Source organism: Perognathus longimembris, chromosome 23 (genome assembly GCF_023159225.1).
Source record: "Perognathus longimembris pacificus isolate PPM17 chromosome 23, ASM2315922v1, whole genome shotgun sequence".
Lineage (NCBI taxonomy): Eukaryota > Metazoa > Chordata > Mammalia > Rodentia > Heteromyidae > Perognathus > Perognathus longimembris.
Genome location: NC_063183.1, coordinates 19,778,073 through 19,794,672, shown reverse-complemented (window position 1 = coordinate 19,794,672; position 16,600 = coordinate 19,778,073). Strand labels below are relative to the sequence as shown.

At 53.6% G+C, this 16,600-nt stretch overlaps 2 protein-coding genes across 8 annotated transcripts in view; one reads left to right on the top strand and one right to left on the bottom strand.

Annotated features, from left to right (window-relative positions):
• Positions 1-1,169: 1,169 nt before the first annotated feature.
• Positions 1,170-3,882, top strand: Fbxl22 (F-box and leucine rich repeat protein 22). Its single transcript, XM_048332188.1, has 2 exons — positions 1,170-1,646; positions 3,457-3,882. Exons 1-2 carry the CDS (start codon positions 1,312-1,314, stop codon positions 3,806-3,808), a joined length of 687 nt encoding a protein of 228 aa, XP_048188145.1. The 5' UTR covers positions 1,170-1,311; the 3' UTR covers positions 3,809-3,882.
• Positions 3,883-3,911: 29 nt separating this feature from the next.
• The window catches only part of Herc1 (HECT and RLD domain containing E3 ubiquitin protein ligase family member 1), a 179,450-nt gene continuing 166,761 nt past the window's right edge, over positions 3,912-16,600 (bottom strand). For 6 of the 7 annotated variants that reach the window (XM_048332179.1, XM_048332182.1, XM_048332186.1 and 3 more), the window contains exons 69-78: positions 16,225-16,394; positions 15,551-15,689; positions 13,659-13,828; positions 12,749-12,918; positions 12,315-12,480; positions 11,165-11,241; positions 10,218-10,470; positions 9,356-9,508; positions 7,514-7,819; positions 3,912-4,516 (exon numbers count right to left, since the gene is read on the bottom strand). In XM_048332179.1, the coding sequence (XP_048188136.1) occupies positions 4,331-4,516; positions 7,514-7,819; positions 9,356-9,508; positions 10,218-10,470; positions 11,165-11,241; positions 12,315-12,480; positions 12,749-12,918; positions 13,659-13,828; positions 15,551-15,689; positions 16,225-16,394 (1,790 nt within the window). In that variant the 3' untranslated portion in view covers positions 3,912-4,330. Of the gene's footprint in view, positions 4,517-6,624; positions 6,815-7,513; positions 7,820-9,355; positions 9,509-10,217; positions 10,471-11,164; positions 11,242-12,314; positions 12,481-12,748; positions 12,919-13,658; positions 13,829-15,550; positions 15,690-16,224; positions 16,395-16,600 lie in introns of those variants that run through there. The other variant, XM_048332185.1, reaches the window with a different exon arrangement.

Here is a 16,600-nt window from a genome sequence, read left to right as displayed (position 1 = left end):
GCCCCGGAAGAGGAGCGCCTGGGGCGGGGCGGGGCGGCGGGATCCTCGCCCGGCTGCGTGGTGCCCGGGCCGGGGCCTTCACGCTGTGCTCGCCCCCGCCCGCCCTGTGGAAAGTCATTAAAGATCTCGTTCCCTCACCGGGGCTTCTCAAGTTCTTCCCGCACCCCGGCTCGGCGCCACGCAGCCGCGGGGGCAGTGCAGGCGGGGGGTGGGGGGGTGGGTGGAAATCATCACCCACGGGGGCCTGGGAGGCCCTGCGGCCCCCGCCTCGGCCGGGGGCAGCCGCCTGGAGACGCGGCCTGGCCACGTCCTTCCCGGGCTCGCCACGGCCACGGGCCCGGTCGGGGTGTGGGCTGAGCTGGAGCAGCGGTTGGGGGGGGGCATCTGGACGCCGGGGCGCCCCGGAAGCCCCGCTGCTCCACGGGGAAGGCCACCTTTCAGCTGTTGCGCTCGCGTTGTTCCCGAAGTGTCTCCATGGCGCCTCAGCACCCCGGGGCTCGGGTGGCACTGAGGAGAACGCGGACCTCGCGGGACAGCTGCCCCCCTCCGCGGCCGGCAGCCGGGCTTCCGCGCACCTGGAACGGCCGTCCCGTGCGGGCCGCATGAGGGGGGACGGGGGTGGCCGTGGGGTCTGGGTGGGCCGAGGGGCCCCACACGGAGGGCCGAGCTTTGGGTCTGCACCCACCCTCTGTGGGCGGCCCCGGGCGGGGTGTGGGGCGAGGCCTGGGGCTTCCGAGAAGGGGAGCGGGGCACCTCCGTCTCCCAAGCCTTGCTTATGGTGGGGGGCACTAAGGAAGGGGATCCCGTGCCCAACACGTGGTTTCCCGCAATGCTGCATCTACCTCCGCCACACTGACACCCCGGGAGGCGAGGTGAGAGGCAGAAGGATCGAGAATGAAGACCGGCTTCGCGCACGGCGAGCTCCGCGATGACGAGCGCGTGTGAGTTCCACACGCAGCGCAGCTCGGTGCCCGGAGGCCGCCGGAGCCCGTGGCCCGCGAGGGCGTCCAGGCCGCCGGGCGTCGGCTTCCCTGGGCCGCGGACACCGCAGCAAGGCGGGCGCGGAGCCCCACGCGGCCCCGGGCGCCCCTCCCCAGCGAGAAGGCCCCGCAGAGGGCGCGCGCGCAGGTGCCCGTCGGCGTCCCGGTTCTTCCCCCCCCCCTCCCCGCCCCTCCTGAGCTCCAGCACCAGTTGTTGGCCAAAAATAAACCCCATTCCTCAACCATATATGTCCACCGGGCTCGGGGCGGGGAGGGGCGGCGCAGGCCGGGCAGAGGCGGCCGGGCGCACGCGGCGGGGCCACCGCGCGCCATGCACATCACCCAGCTCAACCGGGAGTGCCTGCTGCACCTCTTCTCCTTCCTGGACCGGGACAGCAGGAAGAGCCTGGCCGGGACCTGCACCCAGCTCCGCGCCGTCTTCCAGGACCCCGCGCTCTGGCCGCGCCTGCACTTCCGCTCGCTCGCCGAGCTCACCAAGGACAACTTCCTGCTGGGCCCGGCGCTGCGCTGCCTGTCCATCCGCTGGCACTCGAGCCGCGTGCGGGTGTGCAGCGTGGAGGACTGGCTCAAGAGCGCCCTCCAGAGGAGCCTGTGCAGCCGGCACGAGCGCCTCGTCAGCGACTTCCTCCTCCAGGTGGGCGACAGGTAAGCCCGGACCGAGCGCGCGGCTCCGCCCCGGGGCCACAGGTCCTCAGCCCACCTGCCCCGCGGGGGAACCCGGCCCTGCCCCGCGGGCAGCTGCCTTCTCCCGCTGCCCTTGCGCAGTCAGGCCTCGAAGTCCAAGGTCACGGGGCGTGGGGAGGAGGTGTGATCGGCCCAAGCTCAAACCTCAGTACTGCCAGTAAATACTTGAAAATCAACTCCGAGCCAGGCGCTCGCCGCTGGCTCCCGCCTGCGCCCCCAGCTCCTGCGGAGCCCGGGAGCCGACGGGCACAGTTGAGAGCCGGCTCAGGCAGGGATCCGCGAGACGCTCCCGTTCACCGCCAGAAAGCCGGAAAGGGAGCTGCGGCTCAAGAGGCGGAGCATTATGTTTGAACGAAAAAAAGTTCAGGACAGTGCCCAGGTCCTGAGTTCAAGCCTCAGGACTTGCACGCGCGTGCGCGCACACACACACGCGCGCGCGCGCGCACATGCACATGGGTTGCCTAATTGTAACTTCAGACACAGTGACTAACTTCTCAGTGTAAAGCCGTCCCTCAAACGTCTTCCACTTGATCCTTTAATCCCACGCCGGGCACAGCTGAGTCCCCCCCCGCCCCCCCCCTCCCCCAGCTCCTGGCCGGGGCAGCTGTTGGTAGAAAACTAGGCTCAGGCAATTTGCTGCCACCCAAAGCTGAGCTGCCCCGGGGCTGCACACGGGGAACGAGGGGGATTCTCGCCTCGCCCTGACTTCCGCAGACCCAGGGCCCAGGAATGGGGGGGGGGGGGAGGGCGAGGTGGGGCTGGGGCTGGGAGGAGCCGTCCTCACCTGCCACCGCTGCCGTCCAACCAGGTGCCTCGAGCTCCACACCCGGGTGTGGCTGAGGTTCCAAGGCGGGGCTGTCACACAGTGGGACCACAGCAGAGCATGTCAGTTTTCAAGGGGGAAGTGGTCACCCACCATCCCGGGGGTACCCACTCATCCCACTGACAGACAGCAAAGACGCCCAGAAAGGGTCAGGCTTCTCACTTTGTTTTGGTCCCAGCCGGACTTGAACCGCGTGCCGGATGCCTTCATTCATTGGCTGGTGCTCTGCCAACTGAGCCACACCGCCACCCCCAGGTTGAGACTTTTCTCCTGGTGCCCACAGCAAAGAATCCCCAGTCACCCCGAGGGTGGTGTGAAACCATGGACTCGGGGAAGGGTGGGCCTGGTGTGTCAAAGAGCTGCGCCCCACCTCCCCAGCCCCTCTTCCCCAGCACAGGGTGGGGTGTGTGTGTGTGGGGGGGCACAGACCTGGCCCGAGTCGAGTCGCTCCCTTAGACTGGGAGCAGCCTGATGGCTTCGTTTCCACGATGGTAGGTTAAGCTTCTATCTAGGCCGCACTGCGCACCCCGTCTCAGCCCCCATTCTCATGACCCCATGGCTAGACACTGTCCACCCACCCACGTGCATTAGGGCCGGGTCTAACGTTGCTGGGAGCAGGGGGCCTTGAGGCTTTGCTGAAATCTGGGCTCCAGGCGCCCCGAGTCCTGATGGAGGCACTGGGGGGGGGGGGGCAGCTTGAAGCGAAGACTCCGAGGCGCCGGATGACCCAAGGCGGCAACCAAGGGCACAGCATTTGTTCTCTTGGAACTGCGACCTCGGCAGTCCTGGGGCTCCGAGCCCACGGCCCCCCCCCCCCCCCGTGGGGGAGAGAACGAGGGTCGGGGCTACAACTGCCCCTTCCCCCTGGGGGGGGGCGGGGACCCTGAGCCAGCAGGGAAGAGCCCCCACGCGGGGCCTCCTGTGGTCACGGCGCTCTCCCCCTCGCAGGTGCCCCAACCTGGCGTCCGTCACCCTGTCGGGCTGCGGACACGTCACGGACGACTGCCTGGCGCGCCTGCTGCGCTGCTGCCCGCGCCTGCGCACGCTGCGCCTGGAGAACTGCGCACGCGTCACCAACCGCACGCTGGCGGCCGTGGCGGCGCACGGGCGCGCGCTGCAGACGCTGCACGTGGACTTCTGCCGGAACGTGAGCGCCGCGGGCCTGGGGCGCCTGCGCGCCGCCCGCCCGCGCCTGGCCCTGCGCGCCGAGCACAGCGCGGCCATGCTCCCCGACCAGGCCCCGCGCGCGCCCGCGCCGGAGCTCGCGCCCGCCGCGCTCCGCAAGCTGCGGCTGTGTTGACTGTCGTCGACGGCCCGGCCCGCAGCGCCTCCCCTCCGGCGGCTCCGCCCCCCCGCCCGCCCTCCCGGCCCCGGCGAAGCGCGCAGAGCGAGCAGCCCCCCACTCCGATTCCTGAATCTGCTTTATTTCTCTGCATAAGGAACCCTGCACAGGCAATTCAAATTAAAACAAAATAAATATATGAATATTCATGTAAAACTGTCATTTCTAATGAACAATTATACACAATATACAATTTCATGTTCACTGGGTGAGTTTACAAAAATGTATCATTCCCAACTAAAAATGCACCAAAATGGCTCCATGCAAACTTATCAAAAGTGACCAAAAATATGGGGGTGGGGGGACCTGACGGAGAGCACTTGGTTTCAGGTTTTTGTTTTTGTACAATCACAGAAAAATAAAAACATCTAATTCCTCTGTTACGCTTGGAGTAACTACGTGTAGCCACTGTTTATAGTGTGGGTTAAGGTCTCAAACCGTCTCCGGGTTACCCTGGCGCGGTCGCCGCGGGGTGGGGGGTCAGTAGTCGGTGTCGGAGCCCTCGGCGTTGTCCACGTTCCTCAGCAGCATGTAGTTGTCCATGTCGATGGAGCGGCAGTTGTTGATGGCGTAGCGCAGGCGCTCGGCCATGACCAGCTGGCTGGAGTACGGGGGCAGCCGCAGCTGGAAGAAGCAGGTCTGTGAGGTAGGCAGGCTGTCGTAAGGCTGTGGGGAGAGAGAGGGGCGCTGAGCGGTGACTGTGGCATCGGGGTGCCGCCAGGGCGCGTGGCACTGCCCACCCCCACCGCCCAAGGGCAGAAAGCACCTCCCCCCCCCGACTCTGGGATGGAATCCCTGGAGCCAAAGAGAACGGAGTTTGCCCCAGGGGTCTACCAAGAGGGCACAGACTAGAAGCCAGAGGCAGGGGGTCCCCCTCAGCAGCTAAAGCAGTGCCAGCAGGTGTGCCCGGCAGCTGCCCGGGGAGCCCCCCTTCCCCAGGGCGCTCTGCCCCCTTCGCCTGCCATGGCTGCCAGTCACAGCTGGTGAGGAAGAAGCGGCGAGGCAAATCCCAGCACACCCGCTTCACTGCCAGGCATGTGCCCGCCAACTACAAGGCAGCAAGATGGAAACCGGGAAAGATGAGGTTTTAAAAAGAGAAACACACAGGATTCTAGACACACACCATACCAAAAAATGTGTATGATGGGTGGGAATGGAGTCCAGCGGGACAGCATCTGCCCAGTATACATGAGGGCCTGGGGGTGATCTCCAGCCACACACACACACACACACACACACGGTTGTACAAACACACATGCACACACAGTAAAATACTGAGGCAAAGACTGAAGAACTAAGGTGGAAATGGCTACCGGTCAGAGAGAGTGTTTACCTTCCCTGCCCCTCCCTGCAAAGCCACCATTTTCCTTGCTGTTTATAATGACAGCAATGTTACTGCACCGGACTTTTTTGTTTTGTTCTCTCTATGCAGCCCACACTGGACTAAGTCTTGATCTTCCTGCCTCTACGTCTTGATTGCTGGGATCTTAGCTATGTGCAGCCACACACAACATCATTGTTAGTAAATTTAAAAAGTAATTTTAGTGCTGGGCACTGGTGGATTGTGCCTGTAATCCTTACTTCAGATCTTGGGAGGCTGAGATCTGAAGACTGAGGTTTGGGCAGGGAAGTCTGTGACACTCATCTCTAATTCGCTAGCAAAATGCTGGAATTGGAGACGTGGCTCAAGCGACAGAGTGAAAGCAGTGAGTAAAAACACTGAGCAAGAACAAACAGCCCAAAGTTCAAGCATCAGTAATAGACGCCCCCCCCCCCCCCCCGGCAACCTTGTGTGTCAAACCCGGGGTGTTGTGCATGCCAGGCAAGCACTCTACCATTGACTGCATCTCCAGCCCGTCTCCTTCCCTCTAAATAACTCAGTTTCCTCTTGAAAGCAGCTCTCCTCAGTACCCCATGCCCAGAGGGGACTGCCCTTCACAATGTAGGAGTGGGGGCCCAGTGGCCTAACCATATCAGAGCTAGTGATGTGTTCCAGCTCAGAAAACAGCAAGGCAGGCAGGCCACCAGATGGCTCTGGTTAATGAGATGTGGATACTGGAGAAGTGACCTGACCGCCACAACGGAGCTACCCCAGTGGCCATACCAGGAGGCAGAGGATTAACTGGGGGAGCAGGGGCAGTGGAGCCCAGATGGAAGGCAGAGGGTATTTCAAGAGCTGAATGGAAGGGAGCCACTTCCTCCTCCACCCTCTACTCTCAGGTCACAAAACAGATTCACCTTCCATCACTGCTGGCTAGTCATGCAGCACACTTATGCAGGGGCGCTCGCTGTCTGTGGGCCCGGTGACAGTGAGAAGTGGGCAGCACACACAGCAGAAGCGCCAAAGCTGAAACTGGAAGAAGAGATCCTGAAATCTTTACCAAACACCTGTTCATAGGAACAGGGGCCTTGGAGAGAGTGCTGGGAGACAGCGGACAGTGACACCTCTTCATGCAAGAAGCGGCCACGCTGGGCCTGTCGGCAAGCGTGGGCAATGCGCACAGGAAAGAGTCCAGACGGGCTCCTTGGAGGGGATGACCTTGGCCCTCCGCTCAAAGGCCAAGTAAATGCCTGCCAGGCAGCCATAGAGCAGAGGGGGCAATGCACTCAAAGGCAGGCATTAAAAATGGCGCCCTCTGCTGGGGAGAAAGGCCACAACAGCGTCAGGAGGAGAGAGGGGGAGTCAGTGCAGGGCCCCCGCAGCCATGAGAGGAGGAGACGAGACAAGGACGTGTTGGAGGGGGGCATGAGAAAGATGACTCTCGACAGCAGTGTGCACTTCAGACTGCAAGCCCTTTTATTCTATGGCATCTGGGCAGAGGCTAGGCGGCGGAGGCCGTCCATCAAGCAGAGCAGCAGCACCCGCCTCTCCGCACACACCACGCACAGGGGCTGGGGGCTCCGCGCGGCTCCCCACGTCTTCGGCTTCCTCCGGGAGCACACACAGCAGGTGATGCTTAGGGTCTTCAGGAAGACAAACCAACAAGGGCCCCAGCACGCAAGTTACACAGGGAAAGGCAAGGGCACGGGGCAGGGGCAGGGCAGCGTGAGGAGCCCCCTGCCGCGCTGGGATGGGACGGGAAGATGCTGGAAGGTCAGGGCAGGCTGCTGGTGGCAGCATGCTTTTGACATTCACATAGCACTTTTTTTTTTTTTTTTTTTTGGCCAGTCCTGGGCTTGGACTCAGGGCCTGAGCACTGTCCCTGGCTTCCTTTTTGCTCAAGGCTAGCACTCTGCCACTTGAGCACCACTTCTGGCCGTTTTCTATATATGTGGTGCTGGGGAATCGAACCCAGGGACTCATGTATACGAGGCAAGCTCTCTACCACTAGGCCATATTCCCAGCCCCCACATAGGACTTTTTGTAAGTTTTAAAAACTTAGAATAATTGCATTGTAGAAAGGGTTTTGTCAACATATATGCACACATGTACTTTGCTCAAATTCACTCCCCGATAGCACCCCCCCGCCCCCCGCAATGCTAAGCAGGCTTTTGTGGAGCACGTGGTTCTGAGCACATGTTCCTGCTTGTTTCTGGACAGCCCAATGGAGAAGCCTGAATTGTCAGGCGTCCTGGGAGTCAGGGTTTGGTTTTTCTAGCATGCCAGCGACAGGGAAGAAAGGAGAACAGAGGTGACCCAGGAAAGACAGAGCGCCCTCTTACCCTATCAACCTTCATGATTTGAAACCTCTGGGAGATGTCCGCCGTGTTGGCCGGCAGCCGCGAGCGCCCGGACACGAAGCGCATGAACAGCACGCGCTCCTCGTTGGAGAACTCCTCCAGCGTGTGCCAGAACCACTGCACCAGCTGGTGCTGCTCGTCCACCTCGCGGTACCGCACCACCTTCTTCAGCACCTCCACCGAGATCTCGGGCATCCCGCACACCATCTGCTCCAGCTGCTTCGCCGTGAGGAGGGACAGCAGGGGCACGGGGACGATCCAGGACATCCCTTCGCGGACGGCGGCCACCTGCTCCCGGGAGAACACAGCCCGCTTTAGCACGCGTCCGCGTGAGGGGGCACCGCCTGCGTCGCCGTTGGGCCGGGTGCCTCCTCTTGCCCTCCTGGGTTGCTCCCCAGGCCCAGGGCCAGGGGACAGACCTCACCCTGCTCTGGGACTCTCACACCTGGCTTCCTGCCCCTCAAGAATCTCAGTCCCCAGATCAGATTTTCCCCGAGTCCACCCAACCCAGCACATTCCCGGCCACGCGTGATGTGTGCACTGCCAGGTGGGCCGTGTGCGGGAGCGTCATCTACTTAACACGGAGAAGGCCCCGCAGGACTCCTGCAGCTGTCTACTCTGTAATCTCTATCTTTCTTTTGAAAATAATTATATCCTTCTTGTGAAAATTATGTTCATTGTTAACCCCCCCCCCCACTTACCCCGACACACAACTGGACCAGCGCACAAACAAGGCACACATGGGAAGTGAAGGCCAGGGATTCAGCGAGAAGGCTTGGAGCCACACCCCAGATTTGCCTCAATTTTCTCCAGTAAACCGGAGACGAACCCTAGGCCTCGACTGTGTAAACAGCACGGCTGGCAGAACCCACCTTTACTAGGCAAAGGGAAATGATTTTCTGACTAGACTTGGCTCAAACTCAAAGAGGAATCAGGAGTGAAAGGTGTGAAATGTACACACCTGAAATCATTGAGTTTCTATAACCTAAGAGCCTGGATCCAGCTCCCAAGAAAACCTCAAAATATTCTAAAAAATATATTACTGAAATGGCTGTTATCACATGTATTACCAAAAAGACAATCTTTTGGCCAGTCCTGGGGCTTGAACTCAGGGCCTGGGGGCTCTCCCTGAGGAGCTTTTGCTCAAAGCTAGCACTCGAGCCACAGTGCCACTTCTGGCTTTTGGAATTGAACCCAGGGCTTCATGCATGCTAGGCAAGCACTCTGCCACTAAGCTACATTTTCAGCCCTGGGCAGAATATTTCTGTGGCCACTCATTCATACTCCCATCATTTATTCAATTCCTTTTTGTGTGTCAGCACAGAACAAGGACAGCTCAATGAAAATATGTTTTTTCATTCAAAATCTTACAAGCTATCTGAAGAAACAAGATCCAGATACTGTGCCTAGTTCTTAGATCACCACGAAGAAGTACATGATAGCTCTTGAGGAATACTGAACTAAGGGGAGAGGTCTCCTAGTTAGGGACCTGAGGGGCAGCAGGTCCGAGGAGGGGGTGCACTCCTAGCGGCAGCAGAGGAGCAATATCACTCGTGGGGTACTGAGAGACTAATGTCTGGGTGTTACTGATTCAGCTGGGGTGAGGACTGAGAAGACAAGGTCTGAATGTTCAGAGCTACTTTAAGGCCTTGAGTAAGGAGAGAGGTGGCCCACAGATATAGCCTGAGAAGTCTCTGAATAAGGTCTAACACTTAATTACAAATGAATCAACATGGAAATATATACCCAAATCTAGTAGGAGTCAGCTCTCATTTGGAGACAAACCCAAGCACTCATGTGCACTTCTGGTAACGTTTTTCTCACCTGCCGGTCCATCTCATGAAGCCGATATTCAATGGCCCTCTCTACGTACTCCTTCCTATTGGAAAATGTGAGTGGGATACTATTTCCACCAGGGATTATGGGAACCATTTTGCCATCAGCACTCTGGCCAACAAAAGAATCAAGAGGAATCATCTAAGAGGAGAAAAATAAAAAGAAATCTTTATTACATGGTAGAAAGGACTATAAAAGGCAGAACACAACACACATACAGCCCCAAATAAAAGCCTTTTTCTTTTCTTTTATCTTTTTTGGTGCTGGTCCTGGGGCTTGAACTCAGGAAAACTGTCTCTGAGCTTTTTTGCTCAGGCTAGTGCTCTACCACCAGAGCCACTGCTCCACATCTGGCTGTTAGTGCTTATTTGGATGTTAAGAGTTTCATGGACTTTCCTGCCTGGGCTGGCTTTGAACCACAACTCTCAGATCTCCTGAGTAGCTAAGACTACAGGCATGAGCCAATGGTGCCTGGTTCTTAAGGATAAAACAAGGCAAAGAGGATAGATGTGACTGATCAGGCTGCTTGATCAGCAGGAATGTGCTGATTCATCTGGCTGAAGCTTAGAATAAGGCCAAATTTCTTGGTCTTCAAAACAGGTGTGTTGAGCAATTTGTCACTCGTTTCCCTACTCACTGGGCTCCACTGCTTCCCCGTTTGGAGTCAACTCTACCAATTAGCAGTCACTTAGACCACTGGGGCTGGGCTGCTAAGGGCAGCCATGGCACAGACGTGCCAGGGTCAGCCTGTTAGCCAAAAGAAGATGGTATGTGGTCTCACACAGAAAACCTCTAGTCTGTGTACGCAGGACGTTAACAGCAACAGAAGCCCGGGGCAGCCGGGGCTTACCTCATGGAAACTCTCCTCAGTAATGCCACTGTCTTCAATGTGAAGAATGCTGTTGAGGGTCTGCACGTAGAGCAGATCCACCTCCTCCAGGTCCTCCAGTGTGAGCGGGACGCAGCACAGCTGCTTCCACACCAGGGGGGCCAGGTGCAGGTCCAGAGGCTTCTTTGTGCGAATGGCAACCCCCATTAAAATCCCCAAGAACTTAAACTGCATTAAGTGTTCATCGAGGCAGGCAGAGGGGTTAAAAAGAAACCTGTAAAAGCAGTGACAATGGTTATTACTATGACTACAAACTGATATTAGCGTTATTACTATCTTGATTTCTGTGGAGATAAGATTTCACTATGTAGCCCAGGCTGGGTGGCCTCAGGTTCATAAGCTTTCTGCCTCCCCCTCCCAAGTGCTGGGATTATATATAGGTGGTTGCCATCACACCCGATTATATTTGTATTGTTTTAGAAGAAGTACAAGTTGGCAGGTAATGGTGTATTAGTCCTTAGGCTATCTGCTCCAGAATGTCCTAGGATCCTGCCATCATTTTGTTTATCAATGTAAGGATTCAAAGCAGGAGCCAGGGTTTTGTAGATATAATGATAATAAAAGATTACAAATAGCTCTGTAACCTGATAGTATAACATTAGGCTTTTAAAATGAATTATGGTGCAGAAAATTCACTAAAGGATGACTGTATGAGCCTTCAAAAGCAGAAAATGAGTCATGTTTTATATGAGTTTTCAGTCTCCTTTGTGTTAGCATTGAACTGGTCAATGAGTTGTGATGTTAGTGTTTATGTGCAGGGAAAACTGTTGTGTTTTTTCCTTAGGGTTACACTGAGGATTCGAGGTGATAATGCAGGGGAAGCACTCAGCACGGGGCCTGGTACAGCGCTCGATAAATGCGAACTATGATGTATCAGACATTCGATAAACACTTGCTGATGCTCTCACCTGTCCCTGTTGTAACCCACTTCTGCAGTAGCATTAGGAGAGGGAATAAGAAGGTCAACTATGCCGGTTTCAAGTTCCTGTAGAGAAAAAAAAAGGTATCTTGTAGAGAAATGACAAATATATCAAGAGACCAAATCAGTTAAAGATGACACCAAACAGAAAGTGTTTTGAAGACTTTAGTGTCACAGCCATCTCTAAACTTAATTTTTTTTTGTTTTGTTTTTTTGGCCAGTCCTGGGGCTTGGACTCAGGGCCTGAGCACTGTCCCTGGCTTCTTTTTGCTCAAGGCTAGTACTCTACCACTTGAGCCACAGCGCCACCTCTGGCCTTTTCTATATATGTGGTGCTGAGGAATCAAACCCAGGGCTTCATGTATATGAGGCAAGCACTCTTGCCACTAGGCCATATTCCCAGCCCCTCTAAACGTAATTTTTATAGTTTCAATTAGAAAACCCTCCATGTGGAAGTCTCTTGCAGTATGAAGAACCAGGATGAGAAAGCCCATCCAGAGAGGACTTGGGCTATCTGCCAGCAGGGTTGGTAAAATTTCACACTGACTTGATAAATGACAGGCAAGTATTATTCTAGTCAGAGAGGTATTCAGAAAAATCTTGATATAAGGCAAATTTGGAAGGGACAAAGCTGATCTGGAAGTAAAGCTGCCAGTGAGGCTTTTAAAATTAGAACTGGCCTAAACTTTTGTATATGTTGTGGTACTAGGGTTTGAACTCAGGGCCTTGCACTTGGTAGGCAGGTGCTTTAATGCTTGAGCCATGGCCCCAATCCCAGAGCTAGTCTTAATTCTTGTTTTCTACCTCCTCTGGAGCCTGGCAGGCTCACCAAGGTGGCCCTGGATTTGTCCACTGTATGAACAGCTTATGAGTCATTGCTGGCCTCCTTTGCCAATATAACAGATGGTGGTGACTCACTAGTAGATGGTCAAGTCCTAATATTTGAGTGCTAAGGTATCTTTACAATGCATTTCCTAAACCCTCACTGTACTCACCTATATAGCACTAGTAGCATGATTTTATCAGGCTAACAGATAATCCTTGCCACAGTTATAAATACATGCCTGATGGAGCTATTGCTAGCAACAATTAACAGGACCACTAAGTGAGAACTCAACAGGAGTCCTGCGTTGACATACCTGGCACATCTCAGTAATGGTGTCGTCAAACACTCCTCCGGCATCATCAGCCCCTTCTCCCACTAGCTTGACCTTCCACGCTCGGGAGGGCAGGCGGAGGTCTGATGCATTCAGCTTAACCACTTGTCTCGCTATCTGAACAAAGATGGGCTTACACTTCCGTCCTCTTGAAAAGAAACAGAAGCAGAAGAGAATGAAATACAAACCATCACAAAGATCCCTTTCCATCAGAGAATAAACAGGGTGGCTGACTACAGCTAAATACTGTGCTGATCCACTCTAACCATCCCAGTAGTCAGTACTTACTAAGCTAAGTACTATGTACTGTAACTATCCTTTAGAAGCAGGAAGCTGGAGCTCACTGTGATGGGTTAGTAGTAAGATTCATATGAAAACAATTCCAGCTAGTTAGTGAAGCACACATATATGCCAACCTGGTTGATATTCTCTTTACAGTAATTTGAGGTCCATAATTCTTTCCTTGAACCATGGTTTTTCCTATGGAGCGCACCATGGGGAGGGTGTAGACTCTCGGAGCTAGCAAAGACCGCAGCTGTCCCTGCACGATGCCCCAAGTTCCAGCATTATAATGAGACGTGCTATTCTGTAACAGAAATGGCATAATACAAGGCTTAGAAGAAAGCACCTTTCTCACTTTAGAACAGAAATTCTTCCTGAAATATACTTTAGAAGCACATACTTGGGAATTAGTAATTACTAGTAATTTTAAAGAAATACTTCCTGATAAACATGATTATGATTTATAAAAAGTTCAAAAATACAGGAGTACATACATGTGTACACACATATGAAATCATCCTCAGCTCTCCCAGACAGAGACAAGCCTACAGACACTCTTTAGTTTTCTTCCAGTCTCAGATACATTCATGTAACACACTCTGCATTATGTATGGTCCTCAGAACACTGTATGATCCGTGTGTGTGTGTGCGTGCGCGCGCACATGTGCCCCAACCTAGGGCATCATACGTTCTAGGCAAGCACTCTACCACCAAGCCACACTCCAGCTATTAGAGCTGAGTATCACATATTAGACTTCATTGAAAATATCTAGTATGCCAGCCATGTGCATGTATACTTCCTCAAGCTTTAGACGACGCAAAACACAGAAGAGCACTTTCTGTCTGGCAGCATGAGCATCAACAGCTGATCTGCCACCAAACCAGCAGTGATGGGATTGCCACTGCTGGTAGAAGCTTTGCTGCTTCTCTCAGTACAGAGAGAAAGGGAAGTACTGGCCAGGAGAGAATTTTCCAAAGGTCAAGAGAGAGGCCCTGAGACCACACGCACACACCACACAGACAGCTCACCCCCTGGGATGTTACCTGATTGTTGGGACTGAGATTCAGCAGTCTCCAAGATGAGTACATGAGGTCAGAGAAGTGGTAGAGCAGCCGGAGCCGGGCCCGCACAGTGTGAACGCTCACCTCCCTCAGCGCGCCGTACTGAGGAGGCACAGTGTCGGGCAGGCCCAGCTGCAGGGGCACCGACACACCTGCCCAAAGCAAACATGTACTTAGGAGGGAAAGGCATTGCTTCCAGTTCCAGGTGGGGTTTTTTTTTTTTTTTTGGTCCTGCTCCTGGGCTTGAACTTGGGGCCTGGGAGCTTCTTTTTAATTAATTAATTTATTTATTGGCCAGTCCTGGGGCTTCAACTCAGGGCATGAGCTTCTTTTTGCTCAAGGCTAGCACTCTACCACTTGCGCCACAGCACCACTTTTGGCCATTTTCTGTGTATGTGGTGCTGGGGAATTGAACCCAGGGCTTCATGTATAAGAGGCAAGCACTCTTGCCACTAGGCCATATCCCCAGCCGCTTCTTTTTATTTAAGGTTAGTGCTCAGCCACTGAGCCACAGCTCTATTTCCAGCTTTTTCTGCATAGTTTATTAGAGATAAGAGTCTCATGGACTTTTCTGCCTGGGCTGGCTTTGAAGTGAGATCCTCAGATCTTAGCCTCCTGAACAGCTGGGATTATAGGTGTGAACCACTGGCATCCAGCTTTTTCAGTATTTTTTTTTTTTTTTTTGGCCAGTCCTGGGCTTGGACTCAGGGCCCGAGCACTGTCCCTGGCTTCTTTTTGCTCAAGGCTAGCACTCTGCCACTTGAGCCACAGCGCCACTTCTGGCCATTTTCTGTATATGTGGTGCTAGAGAATCGAACCCAGGGCCTCATGTATACAAGGCAAGTACTCTTGCCACTAGGCCATATCCCCAGCCCCAGCTTTTTCAGTATTTTGAAAACTTCTAACACAGTGAACCTGAGATGATGATGTAACAGACGCATATTCCCACCAGCTAAATTCTGTACTTGATATATTGCTGTATTTGCTTTTTCATACATGTATCTATTCCTCTATCCAAAATTCATCCCTTTTTTCTGATGCATTTGGTATGCTGGTTTAAAAAAAAATTTAATTTAATTTAGTTTGTAGGTCCTGGGGCTCAAGCTCAGAGCCTGGGCTCTGTGTCTGAGCCTCTCTGTGCTCAAGGCTGGTGCTCTACCACTTGAGCCACAGCGCCACTTCTGGCTTTTTCTGTTTATGTGGTGCTAAGGAATCAACTCAGGGCTTCATGCATGCAAGGCAAGCACTCTACCACTAAACCACATTCCCAGCTCCTGGTGTGTTGGTTTTTAAAACTTAACTGGGATTTACACAGTTCAAAGAAAAAAGGAAGAAGGTAAGGAGGCTGGGAGAGAAGAAGGAAGAAGGAAGGCCTTTTTTTTTTCTTAAATAACTAAAAGAATTTCATTAAAAAAAATAAAGTAAATAACCAAACTAGTACTGTTACATACACACTGCGGTTAAATAGCAGCAACTGGATTTGCTGATGAGCCAGTATACAGACATCAATTTGCAAGTGGTTAACTGGTATGAGGAATTTAACAATTCACTTAGCCTTCGTTCTAACAGTGAACCTTTGCCACTTCTTCGTGTATGTACATATAAGTATTTTTAAAAGACTTAGTAGCTGCTGCAAAATTATAAAATCTGTTCCTCGCTCAAGAGAGGAAAAGTGATACTCTGTTTTCGTCAGGAGCTGCAGAGAGACTGCTGCATAAGCACGTTCCTGCGGTGGCGCAGAGGTGGTGCTGGGTGTGGGGGAAGGCTGCGTGGTTTTGGACTGCGCTAGACGCAGCCTGAACCTGGTGAGCAGACACGACAGTGGTGTACTGCTGGAAGGGCAGCTACGGGAGCATGGGCATTCTGTCCCTCACCTGGTGCTCTTGGTGGGACAGGTGGCGCTGTCCATGCGGCACTGTGGCAACGCCCAGCTGAGATCTGTCGAATGTTTTTCCCTTGCAGAACGGTTACCAGAGTTGGTTCTCGAACGTGGTTGGTGTGGCCTAGGCCAAGCTAAGAATAAAGTAACAAATACTCAGATTCAACTAGCCAGAGGAAGAGAAGAAACTTGGTGAAATGTGTTACCATCTGGACCAAGCACTAGCAGCAACAGTGAGATAAATTCTGATTTTGCTTTTTTCTCTACCATAATGGTCCTCACAGCTCAGACTGTCTCTTAAAAAGTGAAGGGAAACAAGGCCATCCTACCATCTTGAAGATTAAATTTAACTGAATACATCCTTGGATTCCCTCTCTGGAAAGGGAACAAGTTCTTGGAAAGTTAAAGTAAAATAAAAAGTTAGAGGTGTGAGCCAGTGACACCTTGCCATTGCTAAAACTTTTAAATACCATAGTTAAAGACTTCTTGGGTCATAATGAAAGAAGAGATATGCATAACTGAACTCAAAGTAATGAGTCCATAAGTACCTAAGTCCATGAGTACATAATAAAGTAAGATGCCTGGAGCTCTGTGGCAGTTAGAATTTCCCAAATATGGAGTGCAGTCAGATTCCTTAGAACGTGAGAAGGCAGCCAGCAGGGTACTTACCTGCCCTTCTGAGTTGCTCCCCCAAGCATACACATCGCCAGTGGATGCCAGCGCAAGTGTGTGCTCTGCTCCCACCGCCACATCCTCGATGACCACGCCAGCAAGGACAGGGATTTGCTGCGGCCGATTGTGATTGCGGGCACGCCCCTCAGGCAGGCCAATCAAGCGGTCTGAAGAAATGGTAGAGGAAGTGTTATGGACAGCACAGTCCACTTTATTTTCTCAACGGGCACTGAGCATTTTGAGGTAGAGTGACAATGGCACACAGAACTCATTGGAACAAAAGTTGCTATATCCCCGCAAGGTACACCAGATTTTAAGTAAACAAAAACTTTCTTTGGGGCTAAGAATGTGGCTTAGTGGGAGAAAAGCACTC

What these genes read in the sequence shown, in the direction of transcription:
- Fbxl22 (XM_048332188.1), top strand. Translation starts at nt 1,312, where the DNA reads ATGCACATCACCCAGCTCAACCGGGAGTGCCTGCTGCACCTCTTCTCC. An exon ending in CTCCTCCAGGTGGGCGACAG is followed by an intron (nt 1,647 to 3,456) that starts GTAAGCCCGGAC and finishes TCCCCCTCGCAG; the next exon opens with GTGCCCCAACCTGGCGTCCG.